Source organism: Aaosphaeria arxii, assembly GCF_010015735.1.
Source record: "Aaosphaeria arxii CBS 175.79 unplaced genomic scaffold BU24scaffold_18, whole genome shotgun sequence".
NCBI classification, from domain to species: domain Eukaryota; kingdom Fungi; phylum Ascomycota; class Dothideomycetes; order Pleosporales; genus Aaosphaeria; species Aaosphaeria arxii.
In genome coordinates this window covers 225,894-252,458 of record NW_022983491.1, presented here as the reverse complement: position 1 = coordinate 252,458, position 26,565 = coordinate 225,894, and the positions used below count along the sequence as shown (strand labels likewise).

The following is a 26,565-nucleotide window of genomic DNA, read 5'->3' as shown; positions in this document are numbered from 1 at the left end:
TCAGGAATGTTGGAAAAAGATATTCCAGCTGTAGACGTGCAGGAACAATGCAGTGTAGTCAAAAACGATTACCTCCCGGTCCTTGTATTCCCCACCCATCTGGGACTTGTAGATCGGTCAGAAATTGCCCTGCTAACGTCACCTTGTCGACTTCATGCTTTGATTTGCTACTCTTTGCTCATTTGCGTAGTGGCACCTTGTCTCGAACGAAATCGGTATATTAAATCGAAATTGGTCTGACAATGGCATGCCGCCGTGTACGAAATGTTGGTTGTGATTATGGGGACATGTTTACAGCATGCATATTGTTGCGTCTATATTCGCTGAGGCACGCATGCTGTTATCGGTCAGTATTGTACATTGCTGTTGTTCACCTTGAATGTAGAAGTTCTTATAATCTGACAGTCCTTCGATAATCAATGGTCAAGGCCAGTCACTATTCAGCTCACCCTAAATTCGTCCGTTTCGAGGCACCATGACACCACCTCTGGCGATAGTCCAAATACTCTCAGGGACTTGGTCCCTGATCAACAACACTTCGTAAGCAATCCAAATAACTACAAATCACGCCAAATGGTTAACAACAACATAGCCTTCGCAATGGAACCATCCTTCCAGGCTATAGCCTACCAACCGGAGCGAACCCTGCAGGCTTAATTCACTACAGCGCAACAGGCTACATGTCTGCCAATATTATGGACACAAATGCGACAAACCGGCCTACGAGGATATCTTGGCCACCAAAAGACACAGACTCTGACAGCGACTGGGCTCTCGTGGGAAGACATGCAATGTCCTACTCTGGTCCCTACTCTGTTGAAGTCTGGAATGAAACTCACGGAACGCTTACACATGGTCCGCTCGTTTATGCAGCCACTCCGAGTATGGTGGGGACAAACCAGAAGCGTAATTATACGCTCTATGAGGATGGAGATGTTCTTAAGTTGAATTTCCACAATTACACAGCTAAGACCGAAGGGACACTTTTTTGGAGGCGTCTAGCTCCGAGCTGGGAGCATTCATACAGTGAATAAGGGGGAAAGCTACTATACAATAGCAGTGTTGTGCCGCGATCTCGAAGTAGAATATCCTTCAATGAATCCAAAGACTCGTGTCTCACACTCCTTTCGTCTGAATGGACTCAATCTTCTCCTGCTCCATGTCGTCTACCTTTTCCGTATCGGGTTCTTCAAAGGCTTTACCGCTCCCATGTTCCGGCAGTGGTCGCCTCCGAAGCTGTGCCCAGACGGCCTTGTGCGCGGGCCTCATGAACAAATCATCCATCTCCTCCAAAGTGAGGCCTTTCGTTTCTGGCACAAAGAAGAAAGACCATACACCCATTGCCACTAGGATACTTGAAAAGAAGAAGTAAGCCCCATACCCCAGATCCGAGATCATGTAGGGCGTACTCCTCGCGATGATGAACGAGCCCAACCACGTGTCCGCAGTGGTCAGCGCGACGCAGAGCATCCTGATATCGAGCGGGAAGATCTCCGAGGCATACGTCCACGTGATACCTTGCCATGTCGCGCATATGATGAAAGCGTTAATGTAGACACAGACCATAGCGAGATAGCCCCAACCATCTCTGCTGACCTCGCCTCGAGCGGCAGCAGCAGCGGGATCCGCTCGCATGACATAGCCGCCAATGTACCACATTGGAATGCAGCCTAACGCTGCACCCCAGATGAGTCCCTTGCGTCGCCCTATCTTTTCCACAACAATCACAGTAAAGGTTATCATCCCGAGTGTCTTTGCAATGCCGTAGAAGCCAGTGGAGAAGAGTTTGAGGGAAGTGCTTGGGACGCCTAGTGTTTCAAAGATGCGAGGTGCGTAGTATGTGATGATGTTCACCTACACCAATTAGTATCATTGCGGTGTTGTTTGTGGTTTGCGGGCTACTTACGCCGGTGAATGACTGGAGGAACATGAGTGCGAGACCAATGCCCATCCGGTTACGCGTGCCCTTCATAAAGAGCTTCTTGAACTGTGCCCTTTTGCTCAAATGATTTGTACTGCGCTCTTCGACCTGGAGGCGAATGTCACCAAGTTCTCGCTGAATGTACTCGTGCGATGCTGGCAGGCCCCGAATCTTCACAAGAATTCGTTCGGCACCTTCGAAGTTGTCACCACGTGCAAGCCAACGCGGGCTCTCGGGGCACCAGATCATGCCTAGAAAGAGCGCGACTCCTGGGACGAGCTGGAGTGCAAGGGGTATGATCCACTGCGCCTGCTTGCTCTTGTCTATGGTCTGATCTGTTCCGTAATTCTACAAGCACTGTTAGTATCATTGGAGACAGACTAACCATAGAGCATTTTTGCCGGACTTACTATCCAAAAGCCAAGCATACCACCTCCTTGAGAAGCTATCTCAAAGATGCCGACCAGACGCCCTCGAATGGACGGAGGCGCTGTCTCAGCAATATAGACGGGTACGGTCAGCGAAGACGCCCCGATTCCGAGACCTGCAATCGCACGACCAGCAACGATCATGTCCATGTTACCCCTCGCAGCAGTCATGATGGTTCCACCCAGCAAGAAGACAAGCGCAGCAAGCATAACCGTCTTTCTTCGCCCAAACTTCTCGGCGATAGGGAATGTGAGTAGAGCGCCGAAGAAGCAGCCAGCTTGAAAGGTGGAGACAATGTTGCCTTGTATTGTGTCGCGTTGGCTTGTAGAGACTTTGTCAAGCCCAAAATCGCGTTTGAATGAGTCCAAGGCCATTGTGCCACCTATTACTGCGGTATCGTAACCCACTGCGTCTCTGTGAGCAGGACTGATATGAGATTGCTTTCATCTAAACTTACTTGCGAGAGCAGACATTGAAGCCACAAGGGCTATCGTATGGATACGCCAATTGCGCACCTCTGGAGGGTCCAGAGTCCCAGAAGCGTGTGTGTGCCAACCCATAAATATGTCGTGTAAATGCGTATCTGGTAGTTACAGTCTTCAAACCAAAATCTATATTCTAGATGATTGAAGATCCAGAAATAAGGAGGCGACGCAAGATTCAAATACAGTTATCTCGGTCACCGCAACCGCGGCGACTCTGTATTCTTTGTCGGCCTACGCATCCTCTTCGTTGTGAATGTTGGTCACAAGGGCGGGGTGTGCCCATGCAAGATCTTCCTTTTCAACCATGTCACCTTCTGAAAAGAGCTCAAGATATTGAAGATCCTACAGCAGCGCCTTGGTCACCTTGGCAAGCTGGGGAAATGGGGAACTATGGCCCACCATCGTGCTTGGACACGTTGGGGATGCTTAAACAATGCGGAGGCGCAGAGAAGACCACTTGGCGCGCAGGCGCAAAAAACACCCGTATCTCTGCCGTGTAGCGAGGGCGCCTTTTGCGTCATCTCACCAGTGCTCGCCTCTTCCTGGTGGGTTAAGAGCAGTGGAGATTAGTTGCCCAACCGATTTTTCTATGAGATACAGGATATAATATGTTGATGGCTTGAGAAGAGTGGAAGCCTCTCCGCGTCTTATTTTCAGTTGACTCAAGGAAGGGTGAATGCAGTTGTAGCCCCCGATACGAGGCAAGTTACCAGGGTACACAAGTATGCAGTCTTACGATCGTTCTGACACCCAGCCAAGCAACTACAACTGCAGATGCAATTCAATGTAGAAACGCACTGGTTCTGGCCCCTACACTTCATCGTTGCTTCACAAAGCCTGCGAGAATAACCCCGCCACGATCAAGAATGCCAACGCGTTTTGCCAATAACCAATAACGCATTAACAAGGGGATGCATCATGAAGAGGAGAACGTTTTCCTGCATGTTCTTGCGTGTGATAATTATAGTCAACAGTGAAGTCTGACTTAGGTATCCCGAATGCATACCCCACATATGATTCGGAGCTTCAAGTAGACTCCGCTCCTCAAGATTATGTAGACCGGCGTACGTCTCCGTCAACGAATGAGTTTGCCGATCAGTGTCTTGCAAGGGCTATACCATGGGGTCAGGTATGTTTTGCAGATTTGCGCAGGTGGAGCAAAGCGAATCTAAGTGACTGAACTGGAATTTCTCTCGATAACGACAGTAGACTCCCAACGGAGAAAAATTACGAAAGTGGACAATCTCTAAGTTATCAATGGCACTCCAGGCGGCAATCAACAGTGGCCAGTCATGAACGATCAATACAGTTCCTTTACATTGGCATTTCACCCCCTGGCAGTTGAGAGATCCCTGTTCGACAAGTCAGCAAATAGGTCCGATTAAGAACATGCGGATGCGCAATCAACTTACAGCCATCGTTGTCCTCCTTGACGGTGGTCTTGACACTGCACTTCTTGGCTTGGTCGATGGTCTGAACTTTCATGTCCTTGCACGAGGCTCCCATGCAGTTAGAAGCATCCATTCCCTTCTGGAGAGAGTCGCCCTTCCAGCCAAAGACGTAATCGGCATGTTGTCCGTATCCAGTGTTGTCGCCATAGCTGAAGTAGAATGGCTGAGAGCCATCCGCTGGCCACTCGGCCTTGTTGTTGAATGGAGTGGTGTCCCAGACTACTTCATACCTATACCCAGTTAGCAGCCTGAAAAAGGTACCAGTTTCGTTGAACATACATGAGTTGAGGGATTCTGATTGGGTGGGTAGATGGGCAAGATCCACCAAGACTAAGGAAGTTGGCTGGGCCAGAGGTTGGGTGGGCGACGTGTGACTTGTGGTCGGGGCTGTCAAGATTCTTGCCATCCCAGCAGCTATTGAAAGTAAGTTAGAAGTCTTCTAAGCTGGGGTACTACAGGATCAACAACTCACGTGGGGAACTGGATGTTGGAACGAATGCCACCTTTGCAAACATCCTTGGGAAGATTTTGAGTATCGATCCTGGATCATCATGTTAGTCTCATTTCCAAGCGTCAGGACTGTAGGCTAACATACTTGTTGTCCATGCAAGGTGCAGAAGTGTCACCTCCAAAGTTGGGACCGGTGTAGCAACGGAAGCAGTTGTGCCTCTTCAATGCTGGGTCGGCTGTGCGCCTGGCTGGGTCACCAACAAGCATACGGAAACCCTTGGTGATCGGTAAGTCTCCAGTTATAAAGAGCAAATGTCAACAAAGCTTACAGGCTTGAAGGCAGTAATCTTGCCGGGCTGAGCAGAGACGTAGTAAACTAGGACTCCACCGTCGATCTTGGTGCTGAAGTCATCGTTGAATTGGCGACTACACAGAGTTCAGTATCCCATTCACCGATGTCGAATCGGAATATTATCTTACGCAGCGCCTAGTTGCTTCACACGCTTGTAGCTGCCGTTTCGGGCCTTGAAGTAAAGATTTGCTGTCCAGTAATTTGAAAAGTCATCTGAGAAGCGACAGGTAGTGCACGATGCTCCTCCAGAGACGTCTCCAGTTGTCATGGAGGCGTTGAATGCGTTTCCTCCGACGATCTGATGAACATGAGGCGATGGGATCTGACCAGGATTAACCAGCGGGTCGAGACGATCGATGACAACCTGTGCACATCCAAATCGCAACATGGTAGTTCCTCCTTGACGCTTGAGCCATTGAGGGAGCGCTGTGGCCAGCGTGGGCAGAATGACGAAGGTGGTCCAGCGCATCGTGAATGAATGGAGTGACCTGAGGGATTGAAGCGGGTGTTGGGATGTCGAGCACAGTAACTAGGATTGCGAGGCTCTGCAGAGTTTATGATAAGTCTCTCGACCAGACATCTCATCACGGCACGACATCTTTGACCAACTGCCGCCATGCCTCAGGGCACTGAATTGCCGAAACATGGGGAAGCTTGTTCTGTTGCCAATTTCAACATCACCCCCGCAGTGTTATGGCGAATAAAATCCAGATGTTCGCGCTTTGAGGGCCTCATAAATTGATGTTGTCGGTAAAGAAGGGGGTCGAGATTGATTAAAAGACTTCCGACCCATGAAGGCTAATATGGGCCGTACAACCTGCATGGGCCAACCAACTCAAATTATCAAGATTATCCACACATCTGTTTATTACTTCACTCAGTGCCCAAGTCCGACCGACTGGAAGTACAACTTTCTGAACGCCCAAAGTATTACCCATCTTTCAGTCTAGATCGTGTTGAAGTCCAGCAACATGGGAAGTACATCTCCAGTGTGACAAATATCAAGTCAACAGATCGTGAATACAATCAATCGCCGCGAGATCTGCATGTAGAACGCCAGCCGAGATGTATAGATACAAGTTTGCTAACGATGAATCTTCGGGCAACTAGAAATTAGGAGTATTTCGATACTCCCGATTTTGAGAACTTGCAACCTTGATGTTCAACTTGCTTAAAGTCGACCGGCTGTATTGCCTGACTATTCCGAAGATCGATGTACTTGGTTCTCCGGATGTATCGAAATGTTAACCACCATCTTGCTTGTTCATAATACGATCTAGTACTATTCATTGGCCTCGTCAAGAATTGGCTGGTCAGGTTCCCGAATTCCAGAAGATTCCTACGTGAATTGAACATGATCGAACATGGAAGGAGGTCATCTCAGATCGGACAGGTACAACCTACTGGCTGACTCGAAGCTGATTTGATCCGCCACCTGGGGTCAGCTGGGCTTTCATTCGTGGCGCTTCTGATAAAGTAAGGTGTACCAGGACAGGATATCATATTACGGACCAAAGGGACGAATATATTGCTTTGATTTTGCCCAGTGACCAACTCTCCGATGATCTTGATCTTGTCACTTCCGTCACATGTACGAACCACCAGCATAATCCGTTCACCGTGACAGCAATTAACGAGCTTTTGCTCACTGCAAGGTCGCCTGCGTACGCCGGATTGTATACATGGTCATGATATGTTTGCAGTTGCCAGTCCAAGTTGAGAATCTGCACAGTGTAACACTGACCGAACTCTCCCGTGGCTATGATCAGACTATATCGATAGTCTATTGGTAACTATGCTCCATGAACCTCTCCGAATAGACCAAATATTGTATATGATACCTTGAGTTGTACTCATCGTGATCTCGCCAAAGTGTCTGCAGTGCTCGATAAGGAATCGAGAATGAGTGTGTCCCCTACTTATAATCCAGTAAAGTCGTCGTACATTGCACCATCGTAACACGCTGGGAATGTCAAAGAGTAATTTTAGGTAGCACACTCCTACCTAGTGGCTGATCTAGTCAGGTTCTGTTCACTTTCCAGGCTGTGGAATGGATGGTAACGAACAAGTAGTCTCCCTTTAGATCCCACCGAGCCATTGAGAGATACTTTGTCTACTAATCTTCACTACCATTAAAATAGGCGTATACCCGTCAGTTTCCACGTCATCATGATTTCAGTTCGCCCTTTAGTTTGTTCTCATAACACACAATAATGGATAACTGTAAAGAAGTGTAGTCGAATTCTTTAAAGACAATTTCGACGAAGGGTATTTTTTTTATGAAGTGTGCACTGCACAGAGCCTTCACTCGAGGCATGAATGTACCGAATGATCACTTCCGACAGTCACCTCTTTTCTTATTGACCGAAGATCTTCTCCAAGTAACGGAGCCAGTTCTCGCCTATGGTTCAACACATTAGAGCATGGAAAGGAAGAAACTGGGGAAACACTCACCTAAAACTTTTACCATCTTCTCTTTGCTCCATCCCGCTCTAGCCATTGCCTGTGCTAGTTCTTGTCTCTCCGCAAGTGGGCCAAGAGGTTTAACAACTTTTTGACTACCCCAAGGCGTAAGCTTCCTAGCATAGCCTTTGTCCATATTGCACCATGCCATGAAATCGCTTGGTCGTCCATGGCCTTCGGAAGAGTCACTGCCGATACCCACGAGATCCTCTCCAATGAGCCCAATGATGTAATCCACTGCCTCGACGTAATCGTCAATCGTGCTCTCATTCCCCTTCTTCATGTGCGGCCCAAATTGCGATAGCCCCACAAACCCGCCCTTGGAACCGATGAGCTTGATCAACTCGTCTGACTTATTGCGTGGGTGCTCTTTCATCCCACTTGGCAGAACGTGCGAGAAGCACGGCGGCTTGCCCGCAGGAGCATACTCAATCACGTCTCGAGATGTCTTTGGCCCGACGTGACTCAAGTCGCACACGATTCCCAACTTCGCCATTTCATCCACTACCTCGCGGCCGAAACCCGTCAACCCGCCATCATTGATCTCCGTGTAGCCACATCCAGAGTAGTTTTGCGTATTGTACGTGAGCTGCATTTTCCGCACGCCAAGGTCCCTGAAGACACGGAGGTAATCAAGTTTGTCCTCGATGCCGGCAGTGTTTTGCCAACTCAATAATACGGCAGTCTTCCCGGCAAGCTTGGCATTTCGGATATCCTGAACAGTGTGTGCCTGGGTTATGAGGTCTGAGTGCTCTTCGAACCATTTCTTCCATTGAACCACATTCGCAATGGATTCCCGGAAACCTTCCCATAGTCCACAGGTGCATGAGACACCATCGATACCACCATCCCGCCAAGCCTGAAATATCTCAGGGGAGAACTTGCAGATGTTCAACCCATCGAAATGAATGTTCGACTCAAATATTTCCCGTGCCTCTGTTTCTGAAACCATTTTGTCGTTGTGGGCTGATGACAAACTGGCAAAGTCCGTTTGGAATAATGGTAAGATAGTCAGGACATGGAGGCCCTTTTAACGCAACCACGTGCTATGTCGCAATTGAACGACTCAGTTTTAAGCATAAGCTTCTTTCTTTAGCGTTTTTGTCTAAACACGAACTTTACGATCTCCACTTATAAATATGGATCTATAATTGTTATTGCCGACGATTGAATAGAATCCGATACCGGCAGTCGGCAGTACGCATGTTTGGGCCGAGTTGAAGATAAGGCATATGTTTCTAACTTGGTAACTATTTCAGCGTATTATTGAATGCTAGCTAAGTCTATTGAATGCATGCTTTTACTCCATAACATTTACAATCGGGACCGACACGCTCCTCAAGCATATCCAAACTGCCCCAATCTATCTAGCACTTATGTGCTTAGTAGATGACCATCAGTAATCAATCCTCATTCTCTGCTCGCAATGGCCACTTCTTGTTCAGCCTCCAAATAACCAGAGTCAAGAGTATCTCAATAGCAAAGAACATCGCCGCCATCTCATAGCCGATAGGGAAATGAGGCGCCTTTCCCGTGTTGTAAACAAACAGCGGCACCCACGCTTGGAAAGTGAAAGCAATCGCCTCTACGATTCCAATAATCACAATTCTGTGCTCTGCAGATTCTGAGCAAATTTCTTGAATCCACGTAATAATCAGAGCTCCTGCTCCAGTCTCGAGGAACGTCAGAATCCAGCCGGCAATCATTGCCGCAATGTTATGGTCTGGCCAGACGGAGAGGATAATGCAGCCGGTCAAGGCTGGAACGCACGCGGCTATGATGACCGGCCATCGCTTTCCAATCGCGTCAGATGTCCAGGCGTAAGTGAGCGTGAAGAAGATCTGAGCACCATATCCCGCGGTAGGGATCAGGTTCACTTCTTCAGTACTCCATCTCTTTGTCGATTTGAGCCACACGTTGAAGTAGCTGTATATGCGAATGCCGAGGACGTGCGCGACGAAGATCGCGCAGAAAAGGTATAGTTGCCAGCATTTGAGAATCGAGAGCATTTTGCGAGCAGTGAGCTTCTTCACAGGGCGCCGTTTGCAAACTTCCATGCGATCGATGGCCATTTGTTTCTGCTGCGGTGGGAGCCAGCGCGCCTTGGAGCTCGTGGGTTGATCGGGGATGGCAAAGTAGCCATAGATTGCAATTGGCACTCCGATGATTCCTATATGTTACAATTAGCCAAACGCCTTGTTTCAAATTTTCGGCAAACAACTTACCATCGAAGATGAAAAGCCATTGCCATGCAGCGATTCCGTGTTTTCCATCCATTCGCAGGAGACCCGCCTGCAGATACCCCGAGAACATCTGCGCTGCAGACGAAGATGCCTGGAATATGCATGCCCTCTTGCCCAATTCTGCTGGTGTGTACCAATTTCCCAACAAAGTCATGATGCCTGGGTAAGCGGACGCTTCGAGCAGACCAATGAAGAATCGCAAGACGAATAAGGTCTTCACATCCTTAGCACCAGCCATTCCCATCACCAGAAATCCCCAGATGAGCTCGAGAGTCGGAAGCCAAATTGAGGGCCGAATCTTCAGCATGATCAACTGCGAAGGGATCTGGCCTAGAATGTAGCCAATGTTCCAATATGTGGTGAGGTAGTTGAGATCATTGCCGGTAAGATGAAGGTCCTCCTTCATTCCGGAGACGTAGGCATTGCTGATCTGTTCGATATTAGCTTTTGTTCGTCATTCTTAATGTTGACTATTTCATACATTTGTCTGGTCGAGATACTTTACGAAGTATGCAATGCATACATAGGTCAGAATCCAAACTAAGATTGAAAAGTCAGCACCACTGAAATCTTAGAATAGGGTTTAGGATACATACAATCGATTCTTGCAATGAACGCTCTCTCCTCGGGCGATTTGTCCAAAGAGTCCCAAACCACCGCGAGGACGCGTTGCGTGAGAGTGCGCTTCGGTTTTGGTTGACTATCAATGCCATGACCATCAACCACAATGCCCGACTTGTCCAGGCTGTCTTTGTTCGACATAGCGAAACCCACCTTCTAGCCGGTATATGAGACACGTAAAAAAAACAATATCTCTCAGGCCACTGCAACACCAAGACAAGATTCGGGCTCAAGCATTAGCATTAATATTCTTCTCTCTCCTGATGTATCTTCTTGCATTGCAGCACGCAATACACCTTGCCATGACGTGCTCTGTGTTTTAACTCCAATATACTAGTGCAGTCGCTGTCGTTTCCATTGATTCCCACTATATCACGATTAGAACACGAATGAGTATCCACTGCAATGATTCAGGGCACGCTTTGCTCCGCCGGTGCCTGAGTAATAAGACACGGGAAGCATTCGCATCCAAGTCGGCATGTCCACCCATTCGACTTGGAGTTAGTTCGTTTATTAGCTTAAACGTAGGTATACTTGGAATCACAGCATTTTCGGACCGATAGGACATTTGGAGAACAGCTTATCTGCGCCAAGAACCATCAAGCATTTTCGATTTGGCGAACAAAAAAGTCGAATGACAGACCCGACGTCGGCGTGGTCGGGGAGTCAGAAAAATCGCAATTGTTAAATGATTAATTATCTATCCTAACCTTTCCTTGCTTTCGCTAGCTGGCTGATTGTGTACGATTGAATCATAATAATAATGGAGGCCTTTACGCAGATAAAGAGAGTTGCGATCATTGGCGCGGGCTCCGCAGGCCTAGCAACGGCAAAGTATGTACTATTAAGTATTCCTCTTATTCCCGATCGGATCATATCCGAAGTGGTAAATTGTTCGCCGTGTGTCTAACGTCCCTGATAGGTACTTACTCGCGGAGAAAGTGTTCAGCAAGATAGTATTGTTTGAGCAGAGGCAAGAAGTCGGCGGGGTTTGGAATTATTCGGGTAGCCCCTCGAGACCATGGCAATTCGATTTCACAATTCCCCGTGTGCGTCCATCGCAAACGGTAGAGAAGCCAGTCGTCCAGGAGGATGCCAATAATGGCACGAAGAAAGCGATATTCCCATCTCCGTTGTACGACTACTTGGAGACCAATATCCCGTACAGCTTGATGAACTTCACCGACCATCGTTTTCCCGCCGACTCTGCACTCTTCCCTAAATTCGAAGTCGTCAAGCGCTACCTTGATGGGTATGCGGAGGACGTCAAGCACCTTGTTAGACTTGGTACACAGGTTTTGCAGGTCTCCCCAGAGTCTGAAGCTGGCAGACCAATCTGGAAGGTCATAAGTGAAGACGTGATCTCTCAGAAGCGAACTGAAGAGCAATTCGATGCTGTCGTCTGCGCCAATGGACATTATTCCGATCCTTTCATCCCAGACATTGAAGGCCTCAAGGAGTTCCAGCAGAAGTATCCCGATGTAATCTCACACTCAAAATACTATCGAAAGCCTGAAGTCTATGCAGACAAAGTACGTAACTACTTGAACAACCACCTACAGTAGGAGTTAGAAATTCCCAATGCTAACTATACGTAGAAAGTACTCATAATCGGCAACTCAGCCTCCGGCCTCGACATCTCCACCCAGATCAGCAAAGTAACCCCCCACGTCATCGTCTCCGAAAAAGAGAAGCCCAACGTCGTCCACAACCCCTCCACCTCAATCCACTACCGCCCCGAGATAACCTCCTTCCTCCCGGACCGCCAAAGCGTCCGCTTCGCGGACGGCCACGTTGAATCCGACATCGACAGCGTGATCTTCTGCACTGGGTACCAGTACTCCTTCCCGTTCCTCCAGAACCTCGTTCTCCCCGTCGTCACGACAGGGCAGAGGACGAACCATGTTTGGGAGCAGGTGGTGTATTGGCCTCGGCCTACGCTGACGTTCCTGACGTTGCCACAGCGCATTGTGCCGTTCCCTGTGGCGGAGGCCCAGGCGGCGTATATCTCGCGGGTCTACTCTGGACGTGTTTCCCTGCCGTCGACGGAGGAGATGAAGGCGTGGGAGGAGGCGAGGGTGCAGGAGAAGGGGGATGGGAAGGGTTTTCATGATATGATGTTCCCGGCTGATGCAGAGTATATCAATCGATTGCATAATTTGAGTATGAGCGCAGCCAAGATAGACGAGAGAAGGTTGGAGAATGACGGGGCGGGGAAGATACCGCCTTATTGGGGTGAGGAGAAGCAGTGGGTCAGGCAGAGGATACAGAAGATCAAGCAGGTGGCGCTGTCGCTGGGTGACAAAAGGCTTGGGATCAAATCATTGCAGGATTTGGGATTCGATTATGCAGCGTGGAAGACGGAGGAGAAGTCACTTGGTTTGGAGAAGACTCAGTCGAAGGAGGCGGTTTGCACAGCATAATCTGTGCTCGACCGGTTTGATAAATGTATACCCATCACTATCACGCATAGTTACATATCAGACTACAGACAGCTTTGATCGTTAAACATGGAGACTGAGATTCTTCCGAAATAAAATGTGTATCGACCAGATGCGTGGTTTCGCACTGGCGCACCGTCCCTCACTTGGGTCTGAGTATAGAGAATTTTGTTCTTTTTTTTTGTTCGTTTGATATCCAAACGAGATCGCAGGCTTACATAAACGCCGTAAATGTGGATAGGGTGCATCTGCTTATTGCATGATTGCCCTGGCATCCCACACGAGAACTCTCTCGTCCCATCCTGTGCTTGCACACCATCCCTCCGCACCGAACAGACACCAGTCAACTCCTGTGACGAACTCGGTATGGCGTCCCATTCTGCCCATCTCTCTGCCTTCTCCGAGACTCATGTTCGACGCATCCATCATGTTCTGTGGGTTGGCGGGTGGTACACCCATGGCACTTCCATCTGTCCACACACGGCAGGTCATGTCGTAGCTCGCAGATAGCAATGTGTCGGAAAGATGTGGCGACCAGGTCAAGCGTCGAATCGCGTACTCGTGGCCTGGGAGCACAGCGATAGGGCCACCACTAGGGTTTCTTATATCCCAGACTCTGACCATTCTGTCAACGCCAGCCGTCGCAAGTATGGTATCGCGGTACTTGTTCCAATCGTGAGTGAGAGCTTCCGAGGGAGGTATGCCAACTGGGGCAGCGGCACCCATGCGCGCCTTCGGCGGGGTATGAATGGGTATCGACATAGTGAGGTGATTGGAAGCGGAAGCGGGCGTACGGAGGTCAAAGACGCGCATGTGCGAGTCGGAGCTCACACTTGATAATATACTGGGACTGTGAGGGCTGAATTCCGCTGAGTATGTGCAAGAATGCGTCGGGAGCGTTGTGAGCGATGCGTTTGCGTTGGGATTCCATATCTTGATTGTCCCATCCCATGATGAAGACAAGAAGGTGTCCTTGCCCACTAGATTCCAATGAACACTGAAGACTTCGCGAGCGTGTTCTTGCCATGATTGCACCGGGTAATCGGATAGAGAAATGTCGAAAAGCTTCACGGAGCCGTCACCGCCGGCAGTGAGGAGCTGGTTCTCATGGCTCTCCGACCAAGTGGTGTCGAACAATGAATCCTGGGTATCGAACCACTTCTCCGCTACAATTCCATTCGGTGTCAGACCAAGAATATATATACGTCCATTGCCTACGAGGCCAAAGTTTGCGGACGCTGCGACGGCGATACGTGAGTCAAAGAAGGGCGAGTACTTGACGCTGTAGCCGTTATAGCCTTGGGTACGGTATTCGAGCATGGCGGGCTGGTTTAAATCGGCATCGGCAGGCTAAGGTGTTTGCGACGGTATAATATATATTGACATGCGCTCCACCTTCTCATCATTCAGGACCTGAGAGAGTCGGGGGCATGGTGTTTGGGAAGTTTGCGGGCGGGTTGACGTTGGGTCGATGGGAGGGAATGGCAGGTGATGACGCCCGCGGCGCCGAGGTTGATTGGTGGGGCCCGACCTTACCGATCCTCTGACGATCCATGTGGTACGGGGGCTGTAGGTTTGCGCTGGCAATCAGGTATTTCATGTTTGTCTCTAAGGCTGGGCTGCATTTTGATGATGCCAACTCAATTCAAGGTTTCGGGATGATACATTGGAAGTGTATCAAATTGAAGTGGATGCCCGTTCATCATCCCTTGCATCAATCCCTTCTATCACGTGATGGTTAACAATCTCATGAATGAGGAAGAATCAACCAGCTGCGGTTTGTATGTACTTTGCGTGAAACATCCATACTCAATGATACAATCACTAATATTTCCCTTTTCTCCGCCTTTAAGTGCTGCAATACCTATAGCTCCACTATGCCGCAATTGATCAGTGAAAGGAAATACAGTAGCCTCGCAATACCGAACTTGTTACGACTTTCAAAGTGTCAACCCAGTACTCCGTACATACGGAGCAATCCTCATTACTCTTTCTCATACTACTCGTGTTACTTGCTGTAGTTTGCTTGTTGCAGGGGCAGCATGCTCGTGCATTAGTCGACACTGCGAATCCCTTACAGCAGGTTCTAATTCCACTTCCGAGTGCAACAGCTAGACTACCCAAAGGTTTCATCAGTGAAATCGTCTTTCTCAAATTGCAAAGTGGTCGGGTTTGATTAGAGCGCTTGGCTGGCTATGAATGGAACAGAGTTCAGCAAGCAAGGCGCATAACCGCAAATGGATTGTAAGTACTACACTTCGGAAGGAAAGCACTTCTAAACTATGGCAATCGTCCGTCATCCATGATGAACAGAGAGACAAGTCTTCTTTGCACGTATAATATAGGCCTAGTTCCGAGCTTAATGGACGTCACGTGACTTGGCGTCAACGCGTCATATCTGCCTGCTCATGAAGATCCATTTGCCCCAACTATTTAACCAACATGGATGCATTTGTTTCTCGCAAGCGACGCCGCATCTCCTCGCATAGCCCTACTCGAAAGGCTACACATTCAAGGCCTCAGTGCTCCGACAGGAATGACGCAGACGACGACAGTACTGACTTCAAATTGGCCGTCCTGGCCTCTCTGCACCCGGAGCTGAGCGAAGAGCTTCTGCTTGATGCGCTTCTTTCTTGTGATGGCTCGACTGAGATGGCATCTGAAGCAATCTCCCAAAGCAATGAAAATAAAAGGAAGAATTCACGAACATCACTTTCCAAAAGTGGGGTTGTTGGGTACCAGTCATCCCTCGCATCGTATCGCGTAGGTGCGAATGGCGGGGTGGGCAAGAAGCCTCTGACCAGACGAGGCAAAACATTATTTTTATATTCTCCCGATGACATTGAAGCAAACACCCCTTGTTCGATCATACATCATTTTCTGCCTCCAGCAGAGGCAAATGCTCTACTCCTCGAGCTACTTGAGGATGCGCCTACATACTCCAACATTGAATTTCAACTGTTTGATCGCGTCGTCAAAAGTCCACATACATTCTGTTTCTATGTGAACAGTCTTGCGGAAGCAGAGGCTCAAAAAACCGAATACTTATATGATGGCCGGAAAATTGATGTGAGTTTTAGCCATTAGAGTAGTCAGGGGGCGAAATCTAACTTTCTTAGGATGTACGGCAGAGCCTGCCCGAGATGCTCAAAGTTTCAGACAAGGTGGAAGCAGCCGTCAATAGCGAGATCCAACGAAGGATCCGTGACTTTTATCCGAACGGTGAAAAGCTGAAATACCAATCTCCAGGACCTTGGAAGGCTAACACAGCTTTCGTGAATTGCTATGACGGCCCCAATGAAAGTGTTGGATATCACTCTGACCAACTGACATATCTCGGACCGCGAGCTGTCATAGGGAGCTTGAGTCTTGGGGTCGCACGAGAGTTCCGTATCCGCAAGGTGGTTGCCGAAGACGACGCTCACCGCAAGGAGGACGGGACTCTTGCCGACGCTCAGGGGCAGATTTCTATACATCTCCCGCATAATTCTCTTCTCGTGATGCATGCCGAGATGCAAGAAGAATGGAAGCATTCCATCGCACCGGCACAGGCAATCGATCCTCACCCATTAGCTAAAAATAAGCGGCTGAACATAACCTACCGATCATACAAAGATCATTTGCATCCGAGATATACACCAAAGTGCCGCTGCGGTGTGTCGACCGTCTTACGATGCGTTACACGCAAGAAGGAAACGCGTGGTCGGTATATGTGGATGTGCCACGTGAATTACGTTCCAGGAGAGGAGGGCTGCGGGTTCTTCCAATGGGCTGAATTTGATGCTGATGGTAATCCACCTTGGGTTACTAAACACGATGCTGTACTCGACGAAATAGCCAAAGCCAAAGACCAATGAACACTGCCTGTTTAGGTTTACTCAATGCAACACCCCATGCGTATTGTGTACCTGTATCAACCTAGACCGGGACGCATGTCGGGAAGCATATCTCCTGAGTCCCACCTCGCGATACGACTCGACAACGTGCTCTCGAAGATCAGGTCCGCACCGCCACGCACTGCCACATGCCCCAATTCTTGCCACAGCGAGTCGATAAAAATAGAAGTATTGGGGCGACCCCGTATTTCATGTCGGATGGCACACGACAATAAAACTAGTGCACATTGAGCTCAGGGCTGAAAATGGGCATCACGATGGAGATAATTGGCGCTTCAATAATGGACGAGGATGAGGAATTGAGAGGAAGTTCGATGAGTGTTCCCGTAGAGGACTTGGAGGCGCTTCTCACATCGAATTATTTACCAGGCCTGTATCCAAGGACGCACCCTTGTGCTTTTGATTCCTCTGGAGATTGTCGCTCCTCACGAAATTGTGACGTTCCTCGCTGGGGGAATACCTTGCACTTGGCCGCCGTCATGCTAGTTACTGGGGTTCTACAACCGCGACCAATAGTGATCCTGGTCGCAACACGGCATCTACAATCGCGATACAGTGATCTTTGCCTATATTGGCAACCTCATGACGTGCACCCCTTCAACCTGCTACAGGCACAGGAAGTGGAGAAGGAGAGCAGAAGCTGTTCTTGATAGCAGGCCGGTCGCTGCACTTACATCCATCTCGACATCACGACTTTTCATTAAAAGGTAATAGTCGATATTTTGATGCTTTTTGCTCTCGTCCATTGCTGTCGCGTGCTTGCGACACTTACATGTCGTTGACCTCCACGCCCATTGGTCTCGAGACACACATCATTCCACCATTTCTTTTTCTTTCGGAACAGAACAATAAGCCGTGCGACTCTCAATATTGGCACAGGTGATCAAACGTCTCCGTATTTAGACCGCCCGCTACAACCCAACCCTTCACGCAAAAATAAAATAATCAACTACTAAAACTACGACTGTTGATACTTTTCGCTATTTGCAATGGAGGGCGTAGAAGCATCGTCCGCCTTGCCACCATCTGGTCGGCGAAAGTCGGTATTCATGGAGGTTGGCCTAGTCGACGAAGCAACAATACGACGAGAACGCAGTCCTGCACCCACTTTGAACGCCGACCACAGTCCGAGTTCTTTACGACCATCACGGTTCGTGCGCTTTCAGAGTAGCGACAACATTGTTGAGGAAGAGGAGGAGGTCCATGGCGAGGATCATGATATCGATTCTGAGAAGGATGACGACGTTCAGCCTGATGTCGTCGTCGCTTATCCTAACAACTATGGTGCATCAAGGTTCTATCGCGTTGGTATATTGGCCATCGTTTTGGCTTTGATGCTACCAGTCCTACAAACGAACCCAACATCTTTCATGGGCGTCAGAGGAGGCGTCATCCCACGGGAGCAAATGGAACGCAGCAGCCTCATGAAACGGGAGGACACCAACACTGAGGTGTGCAAAAGGTGGAGTCATCAATGTGAGCTCTCTTTCCCATGACACAATTAGTTCTCGGTCTTACACACATTAGCTGCGATCGTGAATGGAACATTGTATATCTACGGAGGTCGGTCGACTACAGAGGCAAAACAAACCAGCAACACTTGGGGTAATACCTTTTCGTCTTCATTCTCGGATAGCGAAATCTAACAAGTGTAGGAAACGACTTCCTTTCACTCGACCTTACCAAATCGTGGCAAATTAGCAACCCCTCCTTGACTGGTCTTCCTCGACCGTCCGGCCCACCGGAAGTCTCCAACGGATACCTTTGGGCGTCCCACGAATCGTTGTACTTGTATGGAGGAGAGTTCTCGGATGATCCCCAAGGAACTCCCACTGCGTTCTCGACATGGGAATACAAGATTGGCTCGAAAGAGTGGGTAGAACATAAGGATCCAAAGACGTCAGCTGGGCAAAATGCGGAAGAAGATGGACAATCTGTGCAACGCTCTGCCGAAGGTGCTGGCTTTAGTGTCAGAGCACTCGGTCGAGGATGGTATTTTGGAGGACATCTGGACTTCCTTACCACTGAAGGGTGGAGCATTGATATCGAACGAATCTATTTGAAGGGCCTACTTGAATACACATTCCCGGGATTTTCGAACAACGGCGTCAAATCATTGACCGATGGGAAGACGGCAGGCAGCGAGGGCGTCTACAGAAACATTACTGAAGGTGGTCTGCAGGATACAGCTGGCTTCACGGAGAGAGCAGACGGATTGCTCTTGTACGTTCCCGGATTCGGAGACGAGGGACTCCTTCTAGGTTTGACTGGTGGCATCAACGATTCATTCGTAAGTACTGTTCGATATGCTGAGCTAGTTGCGTTAGTACTGACTCTGCACAGACACAGATGAATGTCATTGACGTCTATGATATCTCCAAATCCCAGTGGTACAAACAAAACACCAACGGCAAGATGCCCAACTACCGTGTTAACCCATGTGCGGTAGTTGCTGCTGCAGCCGAGTAAGCAAGACGATAAAGCAATCAAGTATCCTGAAACTAATTATCGACTTTAGTGGTTCCTCCTACAACGTCTACATGTTCGGCGGTCAAAACCTTCAGCCGTTCAAGAATCAGACCCAGTACGATGACATGTGGATACTGTCAGTACCTTCGTTCACATGGATCGAGGTGGATATGGAATCCCAGTCAGTACCGTACGCACGAGCAGGACACTCCTGCCACATATGGGACGGCCAAATGATTGTCATTGGCGGTTACGTGGGCGAAGAGCTCACCTGCGAATCACCTGGAATCTACGTCTTCAACACCTCGAGCCTGTCTTGGTCGGATCAATTCACCGCGCTGACGGGCGAAAACGCTCTTCAAGCATTTAACGGAAAGGAAGACGAGAGAGGGAATCCGCTTGCACAACAAGCCAACCAACGAGGTTTTGACAGCAAGGCAGGTCTCGAGGGATCTTATGGCTACTTTGTACCGGATAAGGTCCAATCCGTCATCGGCGGCGAAGCGACGGGCGGCGCGACACTGACTGCACCCGTGCAAACTCCCAGCGAAGGCCCGCTCAAAACCGGAAAACCGCACACGTACACCGTCACTGGCCCTAACGGTGGCATCATCACCGAGATCAGCGACCCCTCCAACAGGGGAGGAAGTGATGGACCTAACGTGGGCGCCATCGTAGCCGGCACTATCGCAGGCGTTTTCGCTATCATCGCAGCATACTTCGCGTTCTGTGCGTGGATCTACAGAAAGCAAGTCAAGATATGGAAGAACCACGCGGCTATGATAGCCGCACGAGCTGAAAAGGAGAAGACGGAGGGCGCTACAGCCGTCACGATGTCGTCTCATAAGGACTCCAGCGAACGTACCGCGAGGGACGCGCTGTTCCCGCCTTCCAGCTCCGGAACCTCTGCTCGACAGCATCCTCCTTCTATCGCCGACGAGATTCGCTTAAGCAACGAACGGACGGCATATACAGGCGCTGCAGGCGTCGCGGGAGGTGGTACGGATGCCATAGGAAGGAGAAGCAGCATCAGCAGCTCCACAGACGATCTCCTCGCCGGCCAGGAGCCGTCGTTCTGGGGTGCAAAGGGTGTATTGTTGAATCCACGACGCAGTCTGCGTGTCATTAATCGAGATTGAGATGCTACATGCATAGACCGTGGACGTTGTGTCTTTGGGTTAGGAGCGGCTCTTGATATCCCTTGTGCTTTCGCTTGCTTTTTTTACCACAATTTTCTTTTCGATTTAGCGACATTATTGGCTTTTCAGAAACACACGCCTAGCAACAATAATTCTAGGAACACGAGCACATATGAAGTAATTTTCAGAGGGGTTTGGTCAATTGATACACATCAAAATTGGGGGAAGTTCTTTTGGAATAGTGGCACTGGCAGCTACGGGAACTTGTATATAGCTGGGATAACGCTACACATTAACGTACACACAAAGGGCATCAAGTCCTTTTCTAATGAATTAATTAATCACCTAAAAGCAAACTGTTTGATACAATTCCCGATATAGCTTTCAAGCTCTGGCTTAAGACTTTTGAGAATTTGTCACGTTCTAGACCAATACTACAATGCACGTTTTTGTAGCCATTTCCTTCCGTCATCTCTTATACGGTACATTACTGATTCGCACACGTTTGTCGAAGTAACGACTTCATTCGGATCTTTTTGAATAGTCAATGACCAAACTATGATCAAAAGAAGGGCATATCATAAGCTATTGCTGCAGCGCCATGGCTGTCGACAAATCTTATGACGAGCTGGGAACTGCAATTGCTATATATTGCGAGATCATCTTTCTACGCAACCCAACCTCCAAACTGACATTTGCAGATAACTTCATTGAACACCACTGTCATTTCCAATTGAACTCCCGACTCATCAAGCCTCCCTCAGCACTGCGGTGCCGATCCAGCAGCGGGCGCGGATCCCTTGTCCTGGTTCTTAATCCTTTCAAACAACTGCACGAAAGCCGCCGGCTCCTGCGCGCCGCCAATCTCAAACCGATCATTGAGCGTGAAGTTCGGAACCCCCGAGATGTTCTGCTCATACGCATCCTGGACCTCCTTATCGACCTGAGGCCCGCCCTTCCCCTCCTTCAACCACGCCCTCGCCTCCGCCTCATCCAACCCCGCCTTGACACCCGCCTGAACCAGCACATCCTCGTTCGTGATATCCTTCTCGTTCTCAAAATACGCCGCAAACAGCTCCTCAATCACCCTCGTCTGCCTCTCCGGCCCCTTCGTCTTCCCGAGTTGGATCAGGCGGTGCGAGTCACGTGTGTTTCCCGTGCGGCCGCCGAACTTGAAGTCAATGCCCTCGAGCTTGCCGAGCTGCGCGAGGCGGTCGAACATCATGTCGACGCGGGCGGGGCCGAACTTCTCGATGTAGCGCTCGCGCTTTTCGACGCTCTGGCGCGGCGCCGTCGGGTCCAGGTAGAAGGGGAACCAGGTGGTTGTGAAGGTGTCGTTGGACTCTGGGTGCTTGGCCTTGTAGGCTTCGATGCCTTTTTCAAGGCGCTTTTTGCCGACGTAGCACCATCTGTTTTGTCGTTGTTAGAGTGGAGTTACACGGAATTTTTTTGGTTGCGGGGTTAGATACTTACGGACAGACGGTGTCGGACACGATCTTGATGTCGAAGTTTGTCATTTTGCGAAGGGATTGCTTGAAAGCCAGCTTGATTTGATGATCGCTGTGGTTATATCCCAACTCTCTATACAGTTTTTATTCTTGTTTTCTAATTCCGAGGTGCAGTAGTGGCAATGTCATCTGGGAATGGCATCATATATACCGTTCGGACGTTCGTGGAAGTGCTGACAAATTGTACGGCATTCTCTCAAGCCGAGGAACTCCGAGTACGAAATTGGGCAAAGTCCTATTGCTGTTGACAAAGATTTTCGATTCAATACAAATTATTATTGCATAATTATCCCTAGCAACAATTTCCAACTTTCCGAATAGGATTACCGACAGAAAATGATAGGTACCTACGAGATTGGTAAGTAGCCACTGCAGGCTTTGTACAGAAACGCGGACCATTTCCGGTACACATCGTCCTAAATTGTCGCCACCTGATTGGCGCGGAATTTTTAAAACCCCGTACCGTACGTGAGATAATGATACCTTCTCTACTTTTTTTCGTCCTTATATTGTAATTTTGATAATCAATTTGCTATTCATTCTCGGTTTCCTTTGACTTAATTTGATTTTGTTGATTTCAACCCATTTTTCGAATGACTGGATCGTGCAATCTTGAAAATATCGGTGTGTTCATTCCTATACTAAGAAATCAACTTTGTATCATGGGTATCTCTTTCGCTGTGGTATAAGTTCCATTCATCTGTGCATGCCAATGCTTCGATGTTGCCTAATACCGTGTTGGATTGTCATGTACATGGATCCCACAAACCTTCCAACATTCATCTCAGGATAAATATGGAACCGCACATCCGTCAATTTTGCTTGCGAGGAATGCACTATGTCTTCTGAAAGGAAATATTTGATCGCTTGGTGCATAGACAAAGATATAGCGTTTGGTGCATTCTGATCCTCTCCTGTTAGTCGTACTTCCAGAGGGTGCAATTATTATGTATGATGGGATGAGATGGGGGTTGTCTGATCTATCGCAGTGCTGTGAACGTTTCCATGCAACGGATACATGATGAATCGTCCAGGAACGGATGGAGGAATGAAATGTGATAGGTATGAAAACTTGTGACTGATCGATAGTCTTTACCTAGTTATAGACAATAATAATCACGGTCATGGTCACAGGCAGGAACAGTCACAGTTGAAGCAACAAAAACATCTATCGTATACAACATGTTGATTTGTATTTGAATTTCTATCCCAACATCCTCCGACTGACCACGTGCTCTCATTGTCGTTCGACAAACCCCAACACCAAACCACCCTTAAAAAGTCTCTTATTTGAAGAAGTTTAAACAATAAAAATAAAACATTTCGAACCCGTCATTGCGCCATCGTTTGTAAGTGGTGTTTCGATGGGTACGCCGACGTTTCTAGATAATGTTGACCCACCCAACCCAAGTTCCGTTGTAATTCCCAATGATAGATCCCGTATTGAAAATCCCCGGTTAGTTTTTCATATATGAACGAGCGCCGATGTAATATGCACAAATAATTCACTCCACCCTAGTCTGAACACGCTTAGGCGGACTTGTAAGCCTCACCGACGGCGGAGAGACCGCTAGCGGAGTTGAGCTGGTACTCGCCGGTGCCGACCATGAAGTAGGAGTATCCGGCAACGTGCTCAGCGCTGTCGAGGTAGGCGGCGGCCTCCTTGACGAAAGAGGCGGCCTGCTCCTCGGTGGCGGTTCCCTTGTTCAAGGAGAACTCGGTGACCCAGACGGGCTTGTTGAACATGCCAGCAGCCTTCTCGACGTGAGCCTTGAAGCGGTTGATGACATCGGCATCGTAGTTGTCGTAGAAGTGGATGCTGGCGGCGTGCCAGACGGCCTCGGGGCAGCTGTCAGCCCAGGTCTTGAGGTAGTTCAAACCCTTGTGGGCCTCGCCTCCGTTGGTGACGGAGAGGGAGAGGACAGTGAGGTCGGGGTGGGCCTCGGCAGCAGGGTTCATGAGCCTGATCCACTCAGAGCAAGCCTTGTCGGTGGAGATGGGGAACTGAGTGGGCTCGTCGGGTTCGTTGAAACCCTGGATGGCCTTGCTGCCGCTCTTAACGGCATCATCGACAGCAGAGAACCAAGTCTTGGCCTGCTCCTCGGTCTCGTAGAGGGCGGGGCGGTGGCAGGTGGGGATGAACTGAACGCCTTCGGGGAGCTCGCCTCCAGGAGCCTTGTCCCAGTTGTGAGCGAAACCGAAGTTACCGCCGCTGAAAGCAGAGCAGAGCTCAGCGTCGTTGTAAGCGAGACCACGCTTGCCACCAGAGTAGGATGGAGATCCAGTGGGCTTCACAACCTCAGAGGAAGTGGCAGCAGGAGCGCTGGAGACGGGGGCGGCCTCAGAAGAAGAAGGAGCCGGGGCCTCAGCAGGCGCGGAGTAGACACCCTCGACAGGCTTGTAGGAGAGGCTGAGCTTGAGGCTGCTGGATGAGGGAGCAGGGGCAACTGGGTAGGCAGAAGGAGGTGCAGAAGTAACGGCCTCAGAAGACACGGCCTCGGCAGCACTGGAGGAAGAAGGAGTAGCACCAACGGTGAGAGTGACCTTTGCGGTCTCAGTCACATAGACGGTGGCAGGGCCACAGACTGGGGCACCAGTGGAGACATCTACGGCACCGACGGAGGAGGGAGCCTCAGGAGCAGGCCTGGTGGCGTAGATGGTAGAGACGATGGTCTCGGTGGAGTACAAAGTCTCGTGAAGAGTGGTAGTCTTCTCGCCAGGGACGGACACACCAGTGCCAGTTGGGTAAGGGACAGTGCTGTTGGATCCAGGGAAACCACCGGTAGGGTAGAGGGGAGATCCACTGGGAGCAACGCCGCTGGGAGCAGAGGGCTTGTGATATCTGCTGTGTGCGTAGTGAGGGACAGCGGCGACGGAGGAGATGAGAGCCAAAAGGCTGAGCTTCATTGGGGAAGACATGGCGACTCTGGTACGAAGTTTGGGGTTGACGTTAAAAGGCTCTGAGGTTGGTATATAGCGAAGCGTGTATGTGCAGCGTCGAGCGCGGGAATCGAGTGTGAATGGCGGCCTACCAGGGCTATTGCTTTGATTGCTGAAAAGAAGGTGATGTCTATGTAGACAAGGAATGTAACGAGCGATTGCTCAGAGAGAGTGAACGCAACAGCACCGTGGTGTGAATGGGATTTGGAAAGAAGGTAAAGAGAGGCCGGCGGCCCGGGGGAATAGGCATTAATATAGAGAGCGGCAGTCGTCTCCTCGGTATCTTAGACGGCCAGTGATTAGGGAGGAGAGTGGGCGGGTGGAGACCAACTCCCCAGCACGACACCAGCAGTTAGTCGATCCCCTGGGCCTAGACAGCGCAGTGACTACCTATGATTGAGGAGGGAGGCGTCGTCGTCCATGTCAGCGGAAGCGGTAGTCAGCCCCCAGATCCAGTAAAGGGCAGTCGACTCAAAGCCAGGCCAAGACAGGAAAGTCAGAGCCAAGGGAAACAGACTTTTTTCTTCTTTTCCTTGGAGTCGTCTTCTCTCGTGTGGTCCACATGGTGTGGGTGAGCGCTGGCGTGGACAGACCCATCAGACACCAGCACATCCTGGACGTTAATTAACAGAGCCAGCCAGTGAGGAGCCTGGAAGAGAGAAAGTAAGACAGCCGGGACGGAGGAAACGAGGAAACGAACGAACAGACAGAACGGGCGATTACCGGAACTGAATTCAGCGTCGAGGGGATCAGCACAGCCAAAGCTTGATTCGCCCGAGGATAGCAATGGCGCCGTGCTATCCCAGCGCCGCAGACGCCACCGTTTCAGTCGCTCAGGAACCCGCATGGCCAGTCCAGGAACAGCCAGGAACAGCCAGGAACAAGCGCCAGGGGATCGAAAAGCAGCGAGTGGGAGTTTCTACGCCCTGCAGCGTTGTATTTCCAGTTCACATGTGCTGCAGGTTGTTCTAACTACGTGTAGAATGTGTGTTGTACTCCGTATGCAGTCTTTCTGTAGTGTATTATCAAAGACTGCGCAGGATTCAGCCGGTCTGTCTCTGGTGATGGAAGACACTCTGACGTCGGCCCGGCTTCCAGCAGGCGCAAGTTCAAGCGCGACATGAGTGCCCTGCTAATGATGCGTGCATAGCATAGTTATCTACAGCGATGAACAGACAGAGAGAAGAGGAGATGGGAGGAGGTCGGGGCCGGGGCCAAGAATTTTCCGGCGAGTAGGAAAGAGACAGACGTAAAGAAAACAGACGCCGCGTCAGCCCGCGCACGACCAGTGGGCTTCACACTCACATCAAGTCGCCTGCAAGTCGCCGCTGGTGACTGAGCCATCAAGACTCAACTCGCGATGGAAAGACTGCCTACGGAGTACAAGTACAAGGGCATACGAAGAGCCTAGGGGATGGTAAGAGTGAGCCGATTCGAGGGCAGGGTCTGCGCCGCCCACCAGCGGCCTGTGGGAGATCCACCATCAAATCCACGACCCACAACCCGGTGAGCGAAGGAACATGCCTTGGAAGAGAAAGAGAAAAGACGTGTGGCAGGCTACACCAATTGTGGCATCTGCCAGAGCTGAAATCTTGTCGTTGAGCGAGCTCGGGATTCCCAACGCCAAATGCCCAGCAATACTAGTCAAGAGTTATCGTTCAAGGTTCAAGGTCAACGACTGCTTCATTCATATCGGTGCAACAGCCCTCGCTCGTTGACTTGTCGATTCTATCATCTTTAATAATTGTCTCTGCTCA

General features: G+C 49.7%; 12 protein-coding genes across 12 annotated transcripts; 4 read left to right on the top strand and 8 right to left on the bottom strand.

The window, feature by feature from the left end:
- Window positions 1-475: 475 nt before the first annotated feature.
- Window positions 476-1,034, top strand: BU24DRAFT_360313 (uncharacterized protein; the record flags this gene model as incomplete). The annotated part of the gene is made up of 2 exons (XM_033524097.1): window positions 476-540; window positions 593-1,034. 2 exons carry the CDS (start codon window positions 476-478, stop codon window positions 1,032-1,034), a joined length of 507 nt encoding a protein of 168 aa, XP_033376856.1.
- Window positions 961-3,271, bottom strand: BU24DRAFT_403160 (quinate permease). Its single transcript, XM_033525558.1, has 4 exons — window positions 2,808-3,271; window positions 2,332-2,756; window positions 1,907-2,269; window positions 961-1,854 (listed from the first exon to the last, which is right to left on the bottom strand). Exons 1-4 carry the CDS (start codon window positions 2,908-2,910, stop codon window positions 1,117-1,119), a joined length of 1,629 nt encoding a protein of 542 aa, XP_033376855.1. The 5' UTR covers window positions 2,911-3,271; the 3' UTR covers window positions 961-1,116.
- Window positions 3,272-4,149: 878 nt separating this feature from the next.
- On the bottom strand, window positions 4,150-5,557 carry BU24DRAFT_468932 (uncharacterized protein; the record flags this gene model as incomplete). Its single annotated transcript, XM_033532563.1, has 7 exons — window positions 4,150-4,187; window positions 4,248-4,516; window positions 4,566-4,700; window positions 4,759-4,827; window positions 4,882-5,012; window positions 5,066-5,162; window positions 5,217-5,557. 7 exons carry the CDS (start codon window positions 5,555-5,557, stop codon window positions 4,150-4,152), a joined length of 1,080 nt encoding a protein of 359 aa, XP_033376854.1.
- Window positions 5,558-7,445: 1,888 nt separating this feature from the next.
- Window positions 7,446-8,503, bottom strand: BU24DRAFT_497954 (uncharacterized protein; the record flags this gene model as incomplete). The annotated part of the gene is made up of 2 exons (XM_033534316.1): window positions 7,446-7,489; window positions 7,543-8,503. The coding sequence occupies 2 exons, from the start codon at window positions 8,501-8,503 to the stop codon at window positions 7,446-7,448; spliced, it is 1,005 nt and encodes a 334-aa protein (XP_033376853.1).
- A 379-nt stretch (window positions 8,504-8,882) lies between these two features.
- Window positions 8,883-10,915, bottom strand: BU24DRAFT_497953 (MFS general substrate transporter). Its single transcript, XM_033534315.1, has 4 exons — window positions 10,391-10,915; window positions 10,276-10,334; window positions 9,777-10,224; window positions 8,883-9,721 (listed from the first exon to the last, which is right to left on the bottom strand). The coding sequence occupies exons 1-4, from the start codon at window positions 10,554-10,556 to the stop codon at window positions 8,955-8,957; spliced, it is 1,440 nt and encodes a 479-aa protein (XP_033376852.1). The 5' UTR covers window positions 10,557-10,915; the 3' UTR covers window positions 8,883-8,954.
- A 136-nt stretch (window positions 10,916-11,051) lies between these two features.
- BU24DRAFT_97726 (FAD/NAD(P)-binding domain-containing protein) lies at window positions 11,052-12,973 on the top strand. The gene is made up of 3 exons (XM_033534862.1): window positions 11,052-11,249; window positions 11,338-11,947; window positions 12,014-12,973. The coding sequence occupies exons 1-3, from the start codon at window positions 11,179-11,181 to the stop codon at window positions 12,836-12,838; spliced, it is 1,506 nt and encodes a 501-aa protein (XP_033376851.1). The 5' UTR covers window positions 11,052-11,178; the 3' UTR covers window positions 12,839-12,973.
- BU24DRAFT_429346 (WD40 repeat-like protein) lies at window positions 12,798-14,506 on the bottom strand. Its single transcript, XM_033529711.1, has one exon. The coding sequence runs from the start codon at window positions 14,174-14,176 to the stop codon at window positions 13,109-13,111; it is 1,068 nt and encodes a 355-aa protein (XP_033376850.1). The 5' UTR covers window positions 14,177-14,506; the 3' UTR covers window positions 12,798-13,108.
- Window positions 14,507-14,691: 185 nt separating this feature from the next.
- Window positions 14,692-15,151, bottom strand: BU24DRAFT_97719 (uncharacterized protein). Its single transcript, XM_033534861.1, has one exon. The coding sequence runs from the start codon at window positions 14,987-14,989 to the stop codon at window positions 14,747-14,749; it is 243 nt and encodes an 80-aa protein (XP_033376849.1). The 5' UTR covers window positions 14,990-15,151; the 3' UTR covers window positions 14,692-14,746.
- A 147-nt stretch (window positions 15,152-15,298) lies between these two features.
- On the top strand, window positions 15,299-16,713 carry BU24DRAFT_415867 (uncharacterized protein; the record flags this gene model as incomplete). Its single annotated transcript, XM_033526328.1, has 2 exons — window positions 15,299-15,925; window positions 15,976-16,713. The coding sequence occupies 2 exons, from the start codon at window positions 15,299-15,301 to the stop codon at window positions 16,711-16,713; spliced, it is 1,365 nt and encodes a 454-aa protein (XP_033376848.1).
- A 1,028-nt stretch (window positions 16,714-17,741) lies between these two features.
- BU24DRAFT_360157 (kelch repeat protein-like protein) lies at window positions 17,742-20,360 on the top strand (the record flags this gene model as incomplete). The annotated part of the gene is made up of 5 exons (XM_033524088.1): window positions 17,742-18,228; window positions 18,280-18,357; window positions 18,408-19,042; window positions 19,096-19,217; window positions 19,271-20,360. 5 exons carry the CDS (start codon window positions 17,742-17,744, stop codon window positions 20,358-20,360), a joined length of 2,412 nt encoding a protein of 803 aa, XP_033376847.1.
- A 433-nt stretch (window positions 20,361-20,793) lies between these two features.
- On the bottom strand, window positions 20,794-21,976 carry BU24DRAFT_497949 (thioredoxin-like protein). The gene is made up of 2 exons (XM_033534314.1): window positions 21,834-21,976; window positions 20,794-21,769 (listed from the first exon to the last, which is right to left on the bottom strand). The coding sequence occupies exons 1-2, from the start codon at window positions 21,875-21,877 to the stop codon at window positions 21,121-21,123; spliced, it is 693 nt and encodes a 230-aa protein (XP_033376846.1). The 5' UTR covers window positions 21,878-21,976; the 3' UTR covers window positions 20,794-21,120.
- A 1,309-nt stretch (window positions 21,977-23,285) lies between these two features.
- Window positions 23,286-25,046, bottom strand: BU24DRAFT_97670 (glycoside hydrolase family 128 protein). The gene has a single exon (XM_033534860.1). It carries the CDS (start codon window positions 24,785-24,787, stop codon window positions 23,399-23,401), a length of 1,389 nt encoding a protein of 462 aa, XP_033376845.1. The 5' UTR covers window positions 24,788-25,046; the 3' UTR covers window positions 23,286-23,398.
- Window positions 25,047-26,565: the final 1,519 nt, after the last annotated feature.